Source organism: Chelonia mydas, chromosome 3 (assembly GCF_015237465.2).
Source record: "Chelonia mydas isolate rCheMyd1 chromosome 3, rCheMyd1.pri.v2, whole genome shotgun sequence".
Classification (NCBI taxonomy): Eukaryota; Metazoa; Chordata; order Testudines; family Cheloniidae; genus Chelonia; species Chelonia mydas.
This window is the reverse complement of record NC_057851.1, coordinates 167,940,522-167,952,800: the sequence shown is the minus strand read 5'-3', so window position 1 is coordinate 167,952,800 and position 12,279 is coordinate 167,940,522. Positions and strand designations below refer to the sequence as shown.

The 12,279-nt window shown below is 45.0% G+C and overlaps 1 protein-coding gene across 3 annotated transcripts in view; it reads right to left on the bottom strand.

Annotated features, from left to right (window-relative positions):
* The window catches only part of LOC102933386 (cytoplasmic dynein 2 light intermediate chain 1), a 116,703-nt gene that overhangs the window by 79,906 nt on the left and 24,518 nt on the right, over window positions 1–12,279 (bottom strand). For all 3 annotated transcript variants that reach the window (XM_043543769.1, XM_043543772.1, XM_027824928.3), the window contains one exon: window positions 9,663–9,740. In XM_043543769.1, coding sequence (XP_043399704.1) covers window positions 9,663–9,740 — 78 coding nt within the window. The remainder of the gene's footprint in view (window positions 1–9,662; window positions 9,741–12,279) is intronic.

Below are 12,279 nucleotides of genomic sequence, written 5' to 3'. Positions count from 1 at the left end.
ATCAGGTCAAAAAACTCCTCCTATAAACCATTCTGTACAAGTCTCGGATATTACAAAAAGAGTAAGTAAATAAGGCAAGGTGCATTAGATTACCTTTTGTTTTCAACTTGTGAATTTTCCCTTTGCCAGAGGGAGGTTTATCCCATTTTTTTGTAACTTTAAGGTTTTGCCTAGAGAGGAATCCTCTGTGTTTTGAATCTGATTACCCTGTAAAGATTTACCATCCTGATTTTACAGAAGTGATTCTTTTACCTTTTCTTTAAAATAAATTCTTCTTTTAAGAACCTGATTGATTTTTTATTTTTCTTAAGATCCAAGGGTTTGGGTCTGTGTTCACCTGTACCAACTGGTGAGGATATTATTCTCAAGCCTTCCCCAGGAAAGGGGGTGTAGGGCCTGGGGGAATATTTTGGGGGAACAGGACTCCAAGTGGTCTTTTCCCTGGTTCTTTGTCTAAATCACTTGGTGGTGGCAGCATACTGTTCAAGGATAAGGCAGAATTTGTGCCTTGGGAAAGTTTTTAACCTAAGCTGGTAAAAATAAGCTTAGGGGGTCTTTCATGCGGGTCCAGAGTTCAGAGTGGGGAAGGAACCCTGACAAGGTCAATAGAGCCAAGTACAATTGCTGTTGAGGCCATGCCGGTGCTATAAGGATGAGACGAGCATGGTTTGTTTGACTCTGAATTGGAGGGAAGACATATGGAAGTGGGGGGGATCCTTCTAGGGTAGCAGAAAAGCACTTGTCAATGAACCTGGCTGAGACCTCCCCAGGTACAAAACCGATGGCATTTTCTGTTGGACTTTGTTGCAAACAGGTCCGCTTGAGGAGTCCCTCAGAGTTGGAAGATTGATCTGGCAATGTCCAGGTCTAAAGACCACTTGTGGTGATAGAAGAAGCTCCTGCTCTGTTGATCTGCCAACATGTTCTACTTCCTTGGAAGGTAAGCAGTGCTGAAATTTATTGAATTGTGTGACAAAGCTCTGACCTTGTCTCAGTGGGTCCCACGCTTCCTGGCGGATTACGCTAGCCTCAGAGGCTCATTGTGACCCTCCATGTAGCCCTTTTCTTGCTAGAGGCAAGGGTCACAGCCTACTGAGCCATTTTCATCATAAGCCAGCAAGGGAGGTGAGGAGAAGTTATCCTCCCTCGCACAGTCTCTGTTGTCTCCCAGTCTCAGTGATTAGTCGGGGAGGGGAGGGGGCAGCCCGAGCCCGCCCTCTACTTCGGGCTCCAGCCCAGGGACCCTGATAGTAGTAGCTCTTGGTAGCTGACTTTTTGGAAACAGGATGAGTACGATTCCCTGGGCCACTTCCCCACAGCCACCCCCACTTCCTCAATATCTTCCATCACCCGTATCTCAGGGCCTCCTTTCTTGTGCCTGATAAGGTTTGTACTGCTCCATTTCTCCAGCAGCATGGCTCCCTTCTACAGCTCCTGATATACTACACACCCCACCCCCACCTGACTAAGTGGGAGGCTTTTAACTAGTTTCACTAGTTTAACTAGCCCCTGATTGGCTTCAGGTGTCCCAATCAACCTGCCTGTCTCCACTGCTTTTTGGAAGGAACTTAATTGGCCCGAGGTGTCTTGATTAACCTGGAGCAACTGCCATTTGGTTACCATGGTAACAGGGATTTGTTTAGCCTGGGGCTAACATATCTGTTTCTCACTACTTTCCTATAGCCATCTGGCCTTGCCCCGTTCCAATTGGTTATGCAAAAGTCCAAGAGGCGAATTGCCTCCTGGCATATCTGAGTCGACCATGCTTATTGGAATTATTAATAATATTTGAAATGATTAATATTACTATGGGAAATTGCCAAACCCTAATTTAACCACATATTCCTTTACTAAATCCAAAGGCCAAATGATATTTATACAATTGCTCTAAACATGCCTAAATAGAAGTAAGTGTTCTTTAAGCTAAGGGCAGTGTATTAATCACCCTGTTCCAGGGATGGAATAATCAAGGCTAGGATAACCATGCGCAATTTTATTTTCTTCAGAAATTTGTTCAATTTCTTAGATCTAAAATAGGCCTGAGATCTTTTTTTGCTTTGAGGATCAGGGAGTAGCAGTGCCTTTCCCCCTGAGGCCCAATGGGACTCACTCTATGACCCCTTCCTGAAGAAGTGACTGGACCTCCTGCTGAAAGACTATCTTGTGAGAGTGGTCCCTTAAGAAGGACGGGGAAGGGGGGTGGGGAGGAAGGGTAGAAATGATCTGGAGGGCATTTCCCAGACCCACTGATCCAATGTTATATGGGCCTGCACTTAGGAAATGGGATAAGTTAGCTCACCGCAGCAGAAACCCTTGCATGGCCAGATCGCCTGATTGACTAAGAGGCATTGCCAGGACTGCTCCATGCTTATGCCTGCAGCTGCGATCTCTCCTCTGCCTGCCTTATTCCCAGCCTTGCTTCAGGCCTGTTCCTATCCTTTAGGAGGCCTTTCTACTGCCCTACTCCAGTTCTCAGAGGATCCCTGCTCCCCCGCTCAGTTTCTAATTCTGAGGACTGGTGCTTCAAATAATTTAATGGATCTGGAGTTTGCCCAAGCACTTGGCAAGCTCTTCCCGACTTCATGTAGGCTATTGATAGATTGCTCCTCTTTGAGCCCGGTCACCCACCAACAACCTCCTTAGAAGTCATCCAAACAGTAACAAAACATTTATTTACAAATGGGCTAAACCCAGGGATGTTTAGACCCATATTGGTTGGTTCCAATGTGGTCAGGCAGGTATTAGCAATGAACCCTTTAAGAGTTTACTTTTTATACCATTCAACAAACAACTGATGTCATTGCCAATTACTGACTTCAGTTAAAAACCAATTTGAGACCGTTCACTCTTATTTCCAGTCTTAATCTACATAAGATTTACACCCTCCTTTCTTCCCAAGGCCGTTCCTCCTCTCCTTCTTGCTGTTCAAGAGTTTTCCCATTGCATAGGCTTGAACACTGGTGTGTGGGTTGTGGAAGGGCTGTCTAGTGAGGCAGAGTGGTCTCCCTCTTATGCAGACAGAGAGGAACTACTCCCTGCCCCCCGATGGGCAGAGCCAGGCCAGGCCAGGGCCACCCCTTGCACCTGAAGCAAAGAGTCAGAACAGGAAGTATAGGAGGCGGGGCTTCCAGCTCAGTTGAGGGAGAGCCAGGGAAGGAGTTGGACTCTGCTGCCATGCTGCTGGTTCCTGTACCACGAACTGGAACGTATCAACCCCTGCCTCTGGAGGAACATCCAGAGGAGCAGCTGCCTGGCAAATATCCGGAGGTGCTGCCACATAGTGAGTACCCCAAGAAGCTGCTGGAACTGCCATCTGCTGACTACCACGAGGGTGATGAAGCCATACGACCAGGTAGGGATAGGAAGTAGCCTAGGGAAACCAGACATTAGTCCAGTTGCTTTTGCTGAAGCCACAGTCAGCATGTTTCAGCAGGATCCCTGCTACTGTTAGGGCCCTTGGGTGGGACGCAGTGGAATAGGGTGAGCCCAGGTCTCCCTACCCCCTGCCAACCCCACCCCTGGGGTGGCAGCCTACCCACCTTAGGCCAGACAGCCTGTGTTTGTTTGCTGTCTGCCCAGCCAGGGAACTGGGTCACTGACTGGTTTGTTTGCTTTCTGCCCCACCCAGGGGACATGAGCCTGACCATGCTAATTCCCTATTGATCGGCTTTCAGCTGCTAGGTGTCATAGCGAGACAGAGTGGCCTCCCTCTGATACAGACAGGGAGGAACCACTTCAAGCCACTACAGGCTGTATTGGCTCATTTTAAGAGAGAGGCTCTTTGTTTAAAATTTAAAACCATCTGCAGTCACCCCTATCGGTCAGAGGTCTTCTTTCTAGAAACTTCCCCTTATATCATTAGTTATTCTTTGAACCAGACATCCTCCCTACTTTATTCCTTCTGCCTTATCACTTATTAGTCCTCCCTTCTACTTGCTAGTCGGAGCCTTTCTTTACAACACATATATATTTCCTTAGCCAAACTTAAGATAACTTTAATTCTTTAATTTTATACTTATCCTACATCACTCCTCCCTGTCTGTTGATATAAAAAACAGTGAGTTATCCATTAGAATTAACAAGTTCTTTCCTACTATAATGTGGGAGGAAAACTGAACAGGCTAGTCACACGGCAACTCCCTGACAAATACATGAGCCATTAAATCCCAAGGTGCCAGAGACCGTGAGTCTGCAAGGACCTCATATGAGTCCCCTAACTTAGGGCTGATGTATCTTTGACTAAAGTGAGGGTTGGCACCAGGACTATAAAGGGCACCCCCACACAAAGACTTCCAGAGGGTTCATCCACCAATCCAAAGATGACAAAACTGACACTGGCACTCAAACCACCTTGTCCAAAAGATGACAGTTTGGGGCACACACTGATGTTAGCCATGTTTGAAGCTCTCTAAGATGCAGCCTGGTGAGTTGAACCATATGGGTACATGCTGCCATATGACCCAGGAGGCTGAGGCAGCTGCATGCTGTGGTGAGACAATATGTTTTCCATCGCAGCACCAAGCCCCGTAGTGCTTCAAACCTGGATTGTGGTAGCAAAGTCTTGGCCTTTGTGGAGTTCAAGACCATGCCAATAAACTCTATCCTCTGTACAGGTTTTAAAATAGATTTGTCCCAATTTACTAGGAGCCCCAGTGCATCGAATGTGGACAGGACAGTTGATACACTGGATAACACCTGAGCTTTGGGCTGACCTCCAATCAACCAGTCCTCTAGGTATGGGAACAAATGGACTGCTGATTTTTGTAGATGTGCTGCCACCACCACCATACACTTTATGAACACTCGAAAAGCAGCTAAGAGACCAAATGGGAGCACTGTAAACTGATAAAGGGACCTATTCGGCACAAATCTGAGGAACTGCCAACGGTTGTGAAGTAAGTGTTCTTTAAGCTAAGGGCAGTGTATTAATCACCCTGTTCCAGGGATGGAATAATCAAGGCTAGGATAACCATGCGCAATTTTATTTTCTTCAGAAATTTGTTCAATTTCTTAGATCTAAAATAGGCCTGAGATCTTTTTTTGCTTTGAGGATCAGGGAGTAGCAGTGCCTTTCCCCCTGAGGCCCAATGGGACTCACTCTATGACCCCTTCCTGAAGAAGTGACTGGACCTCCTGCTGAAAGACTATCTTGTGAGAGTGGTCCCTTAAGAAGGACGGGGAAGGGGGGTGGGGAGGAAGGGTAGAAATGATCTGGAGGGCATTTCCCAGACCCACTGATCCAATGTTATATGGGCCTGCACTTAGGAAATGGGATAAGTGATTTGTAAACAAAAGGTGGGAAACAGCTGGAACTACAGTAACTGGTACACTGTCCTTGATCAACACATCAAAATGTCTGTTTAGACAAGGTGGCTGGATGGGATGAGCCTACTGATGCTGAAGAGGAGGGTGACGGATATAATCTCCTATAACTCCCGTCCTTTCTCCTCAGTGGATCTTGAGATTGGGGAGGAAAGCCTTGGTGTCTGTATGGCTGATGAGGATGGAACTGTTTCCTCTTTGTCACAGGAGTATAGATTCCAAGAGATTTTAATGTCACCCTGGAATCTTTTATAGCTATGGAGCTTATTGTCCATCTTATCAGAAAACAAAGAGGGACCTTTGAAAGGGAGGTTCTGGATGGTCTGCTGGACTTCTGTAGGCAGCCCACATGACTGTAACCATGAACATCTTCTCACAGAAATAACTGATGCCATGGTTTGAGCCACCACATCTGCTCCATCCAAAATGCCAGAATTGCTCTCCAGGACAATCAGCTTGCCTTCATCCACAATTACTGTGAACACCTGCCTACAGTTATCTGGTAGCTTATTTTTAAATTTTATAATTTTCTCCCAAAGGGTGAAGTCATAGCAGCTCAGTAGTGCCTGTAGGTTTTCAATCCTAAACTTCAGACTCCCTATAGAATAAAGTTTGAGTCCAAACAGTAGTCTCTTCACCTCTTTGCTTTTCAGCATTGATGTTTGATGTCCTTGCCTCTCCTGTTTGTTAGCAGCTGCCACCACCAAGAGGCAGCTGCTAACGAACAGGAAGAGGGTGAGAGGACAAATACTCATGGCCCTTTCAAGGGACATAGTACCTCCTTTAAACTCACTTTGCTGTGGGAGGTAAGGAGAATGGTGTCTGCCACAGCGCCCTGACCAGCTCCAAAATGGCTTCATTAATCAGCAGAGCCACCCAGGCAGGGGCTGTCGATTCCAGAATTTCTACCAATTTGTGTGAGCTTTCACACATCTCTTCTGCCTGAATGTCAAGAACAGAAGCCACTCTTCTCAACAGATCTTGATGAGCCCTTGGGTGGTAGTGACTCGCTTGTTGCCTCAACAGCCTCATCTGGAGATGAAGAAGAGGATACCACAAGATTCTGAGTGGGTGGCTGCTCCATGACTTGTGGTGGGGAAGCCGCTTGAGTAACTTCTGAAAGCTCGGTATCGATCTTGGTACTGGGAACCAGATAATGATGCTCTTGCTGCCAATGTCCCCATAGCAGTGTTGATGACAAAGAATGAGAAAGTTGCAGGGAGGTCCAAGCCAGAGGAGGGATGCCCCACAGTGTCCAGAATAGACTCTCATATGGGACTCGGTCCCAACTTTGACCAGCCCATCACCCTTAAGAGGATGAGGCCAGTGCTTGACTGTTGCGTAATCCGCAGTCCTCAACTCTAAGATGGACAATATGCCCTCTGTCTTGGATGGGACACAGAGGAATGCACCTCTAAGTGCAAAGAGGAAGAATCTGAAATGTCTGACATTAGGGGGTCAGAAACAGTTGGGACTGGGGATAGGTAGCCTGAGCCTGAGCATGGTAGTACTGGAGATATCATTGGAGGCTTGCCCTTTGACTGCAGTAGCCTTTGTGGAAACTTGGAAGGTAATGGTACTGTGAGTTCCTGACATGGAGAGGTAGGTGCTGCAAGCATCAGTACCGACTGTAAACCTTCTTGTACTACCGGGGATGGTGGTACTGAGAGGCTAAGCTGGTCCCTTGGGGATGCATACGACTCTGGGGTGGTTGGGAGAGGCAATGACTGATAGTCTGCCACAGAGATCTTTCAGGAGATGCCCTCAACAGACCTGGAACAGGCTCTGAAGGTGGCAATCCCTTCTTCTTAGCTGAAGACTGCTCCAGCATATCTTAGAGTCTCCCTCCTGAATGTCTTAGAGTCTCTGCCTCTACTAGGCTTCGGCACCGACATCCCCGATTGAGGTACTGAGCCTGAGAAGCGTCTAAGCCTTTTCTTTGACATCACTGAATGGGACTGAGGAGTTGCGGACATCTCTACTGCACTGTGTACTAAGGCTGATGTACTTGGGGCACTCTTTGCATGAAACAAGTCCTATAGGGGACAAAGTGCTGCCTCCATGAGCAAACATTTGAGCCTTGCCACTCTATCTTTCTTTGAGTGGGGCTTAAATCCCTTACAAACCTCGACATTTGTCACACATGTAGGATTCTGCCAAACATTTCAAATGGCTGGGTGTGGGTCACTGATCAGCACAGGCTTAGCATATGTGCGGCAGAACTTAAAACCTGGTGAGTGTGGCATCATTTTGGTATCAATACCAAAAGATGAAAACTAGTCCAAAAAGACCTAAGACTAAAATCTGTTGCTAAAACTAGCTAAAACTAACTTAAACTTAACTAACTACCTCCTAACAATAACAAGGTATATATGCAAAGGAATGAGGGAAGCTTATGTCAACAAGTCTGAGATCACTCCGACAACTGTCACTGGCAGTATGAAAGTACTGGGGGGGGGGGTCAGAGCAGCTCTGTCCCCTTATACCAGTATGCCGTGGCCACCCCAGCGAGTACCACTGAGGGAAAAAACTTGTCTGACAACTGCACAAGGTACACACACACCTACAGTGGAACAGACATGTGCAAGCATGTGAAAAAGAAACTTCTGCCATGTATTTCAGTAGGATGAGGATTTGGTCCCCAGACACCAGTGCAGGGGGTCAAATGTTTTTAACTGACATAGGCCACACAGAGCCTCAGAGGACACCTTAACATTCTTCTAAATTTAGTGAAATCTAATCCTAAGGGTCAAATTCTGGTTTGGAATGCACATATGCACACACCATAAACCAGAACAAAAACCTACCCTCTAGCTCTGGTACACAGTGGAGGATGGCTGCCACTATGATGGCCCTTCTGAGAACTCCCCCATGCTTCACTGAAACTTCACTTGTGGAGGACCTAAAGTACAGCTCTCAAGCCTTAGCTACATGAGAAAGTTTGCACTAGCCTATCTTAAGGTGTGATGCTAAATCAATCCAAAGGGCTGTACTGACATTTTTATATCAGTTTAAACCAAGTTTATTTCATTATACATTAAGTCAATTAGGAATCAATTTAAGTTAAACCAAAATAAGTCACTGGTAAAATTAAATAAGAGGGAGTGTCCACTAGCTTTTTGTACCAGTTTAACTACATCAATTTAAAATCACATCTTAAGCTAAACTAGCACAACTTTCTTAGGTAGACAGGGCCTGAGAGGCACTCTCTGGGTTTCTCGACCTGCAGTATCAAAGTGAATGGGAATTTTGCCATTGGCTTCAATGGGATCAAGCCCTAGGTCCTCCATAACCCCTTCTTGTCAACTGTTGAGAATAGCCCACTTCCACCTTAATTGAATTGGCTCGTTAGCACGGACCCCCCACTTGGTAAGGCAACTCCCATCTTTTCATATGCTGTGTATTTATACCTCCCTACTGTATGTTCCACTCCATGCATCTGATGAAGTGGGTTTTAGCCCATGAAAGCTTATGCCCAAATAAATTTGTTAGTCTCTCAGATAGGGCTGTAACTACTGTGACTATTACTTTTGAAGCATGTATGCACACTCATTTAAGCCAATTTTCCTGCAGTAGCTAGCATGTAGCCCAGTCTATTTACTTAATAAATACCACAGAGTATCTACAGTACATGGCATAATAAAATAGTGAAACTCATCAAAATTGACTAGATTTTGTTAATTTGGTTTTCACTACCTTTAACCGGAGTGATTTTATTCACTATGAGGAATTTTATTTGTAACAATTCCAGTAGCAAGATAAAGTTTTCCATTTATGCTAAGAAAATGTTATTATCCCCTTGATGGAAGAGTGATCTATGCCTTTTATCTGTATCACCTCTTAAAAGGATCCAAAGTTATGGGTGTAAGAAGTTTAATACTCTAACATATCTGGTAGAGGAGACAAGATATGAAGGCACAAATGGTGTCATCCTAACATAAAGCTTCAGTAAATGGACCTTGCACAGAAAATCTATGGGGAAAGACGTCCTCTTTTGGAATACTGCAGCAAGGTGCAGGACACCTATGTTGCTGGGGGTTGTTTATACCATGTTCTGTGATGGGGGGGGGGCATAGCCCCTGTGTGTCCTCTGCAGGGATTCTGACTGATGGACTCTCAGAGCTGGTTTACTCTCTGGATATACCCCACACTTCCTCTGCAGACCCCAACATCCCTATTCAACAGGTTCACTCATGGAGAAAGCCATCATGAGCCTTACTGATTTGTCCCAATCATATCATGTTTATCTAAATGTTTTATATATCTATTTTAGTTATTGTTTCATCTCACAAATAGTGCCCATTCCTCTCCTCCCCCAACAAAAAAAAGACTATACAAACCACTAGTGATGCTCCGTAATAATGCGAAACAAATCTCAGTGTCTTGCACATTATTTTCCTCATCTCAGAGTCAAACTCCTGAAGAAGTACATATAAAAAAACATTTTTACACTGAGAATATTATTTTTTTTAATATAAACTGCATTAGATGGTTATGCTACAATGAAGGAGTTTAGCTATCACTTTATTTTTAAGTGAAAAGTTGTATAATATAATTATCTCTCAATACAGAATTCAGTAACCATCTATTGTGACTTAAAAGACTAGTTACAATTTTTATTTTTCTACAGAGGGCTCCTATTACAGGCAGTCTGTTACTCCAGGCTCAAGCTTAAATCTTGCCTGAAGGAGCCTCTTAACTGGGGATGTGTATTCAATTTCCAATGAGTCATTGTTCTCTCCTGCTTTAAAATTTAAAAAGTAACAACATTGCCGTACTATAAGGTAATCTTCTCTTTTTACGTCACAATATTTGACTGTCTTTGGACCTATGGCTGTATACCCTCTAAACTCCACCAGTCATACCAATTAAGGTGTGTGCATACAAATACACCCCCCCCCCCTTTTAATCAGTAACTGTGCCTATTCAGTATATGTACAAGATCATATAATGACCTTTCTTGGAAAAACTGTGGGTAACATCCTGGACTTCAAAGGGACCGGGATTTCATCCTGTGTCTATTATGTTTTGAATCATTTACTGAGTCAAGAAAATCATTTTTTTTTTAATAAAGCAAAACCTGGGTATGAACGAATGCATAGTACACTGCTAGTAAGAATTAAATAACTCAAATGGTTGGTCACACAGCAGTATATTGTACTGCCAGCTAAAGGACTCAGTATGGAAGCTGTCACAATATGTCAGTCCAGGCCCAGGAGGATCAATTGCTTCATGAAAATGAACGGTGCATTTCTTGAATTTTTTTTTTTTTAAATAACAGAGGGAACCAACTGCAATGCTCTTTGACATTGCTTATCAGTTAATTTACAGAGAGGCATTAGAAGGTGTGACCACTCACTTACTTGTCCTTTCTAAATCAGATGATAAATGACTGCGTAAGCAAGTTTCAGAGTAGCAGCCGTGTTAGTCTGTATCCGCAAAAAGAAAAGAAGGACTTGTGGCACCTTAGAGACTAACAAATTTATTTGAGCATAAGCTTTTGTGAGCTACAGCTCACATCATCAGATGCATTCAGTGGAAAATACAGTGGGGAGATTTATATACACAGAGAACATGAAACAATGGGTGTTACCATACACACTGTAAGGAGAGTGATCAGGTAAGGTGAGCTATTACCAGCAGGAGAGCGGGGGCGGGGAGAGGGACCTTTTGTAGTGATAATCAAGCTGGGCCATTTCCAGCAGTTGACAAGAACATCTGAGGAACAGCGGGGGGTGTTTGTCTCTGTCTGAGGGGTTGAAGCAAATGCGGTTGTATCGTAGAGCTTGGCTGTAGACAATGGATCGTGTGGTGTGGTCTGGATGAAAGCTGGAGGCATGTAGGTAGGCATAGCGGTCAGTATGTTTCCAGTATAGGGTGGTGTTTATGTGACCATCGCTTATTAGCACCATAGTGTCCAGGAAGTGGATCTCTTGTGTGGACTGGTCTAGGCTGAGGTTGATGGTGGGATGGAAATTGTTGAAATCATGGTGGAATTCCTCAAGGGCTTTTTTTCCATGAGTCCAGATGATGAAGATGTCATCAGTGTAGTGCAAGTAGAGTGGGGGCATTAGGGGGAGAGAGCTGAGGAAGCGTTGTTCTAAGTCAGCCATAAAAGTGTTGGCATACTGTGGGGCCATACGGGTACCCATAGCAGTGCCGCTGATTTGAAGGTATACATTGTCCCCAAATGTGAAATAGTTATGGGTGAGGACAAAGTCACCAAGTTTGCCGTGACATTATCGGGGATACTGTTCCTGACCGCTTGTAGTCCATCTTTGTGTGGAATTTTGGTGTAGAGGGCTTCTACATCCATAGTGGCTAGGATGGTGTTTTCAGGAAGATCACCGATGGATTGTAGTTTCCTCAGGAAGTCAGTGGTGTCTCGAAGATAGCTGGGAATGCTGGTAGTGTAGGGCCTGAGGAGGGAGTCTACATAGCCAGACAATCCTGCTGTCAGGGTGCCAATGCCTGAGATGATGTGGTGTCCAGGATTTCCAGGTTTATGGATCTTGGGTAGCAGATAGAATACCCCAGGTCAGGGTTCCAGGGGTGTGTCTGTGCAGATTTGTTCTTGTGCTTTTTCAGGGAGTTTCTTGAGTAAATGCTGTAGTTTCTTTTGGTAACCCTCAGTAGGATCAGAGGGTAATGGCTTGTAAAAAGTGGTGTTGGAGAGCTGCCTAGCAGCCTCTTGTTCATATTCCGACCTATTCATGACGACGAGAGCACCTCCTTTGTCAGCCTCTTTGATTATGATGTCAGAGTTGTTTCTGAGGCTGTGGATGGCATTGTGTTCTGCATGGCTGAGGTTATGGGGCAAGTGATGCTGCTTTTCCACAATTTCAGCCCATGCACGATGGCGGAAGCACTCTATGTAGAAGTCCAGTCTGTTGTTTCGACCTTCAGGAAGAGTCCACCCAGAATCCTTCTTTTTGTAGTGTTGGTCTCTGTGGTCTC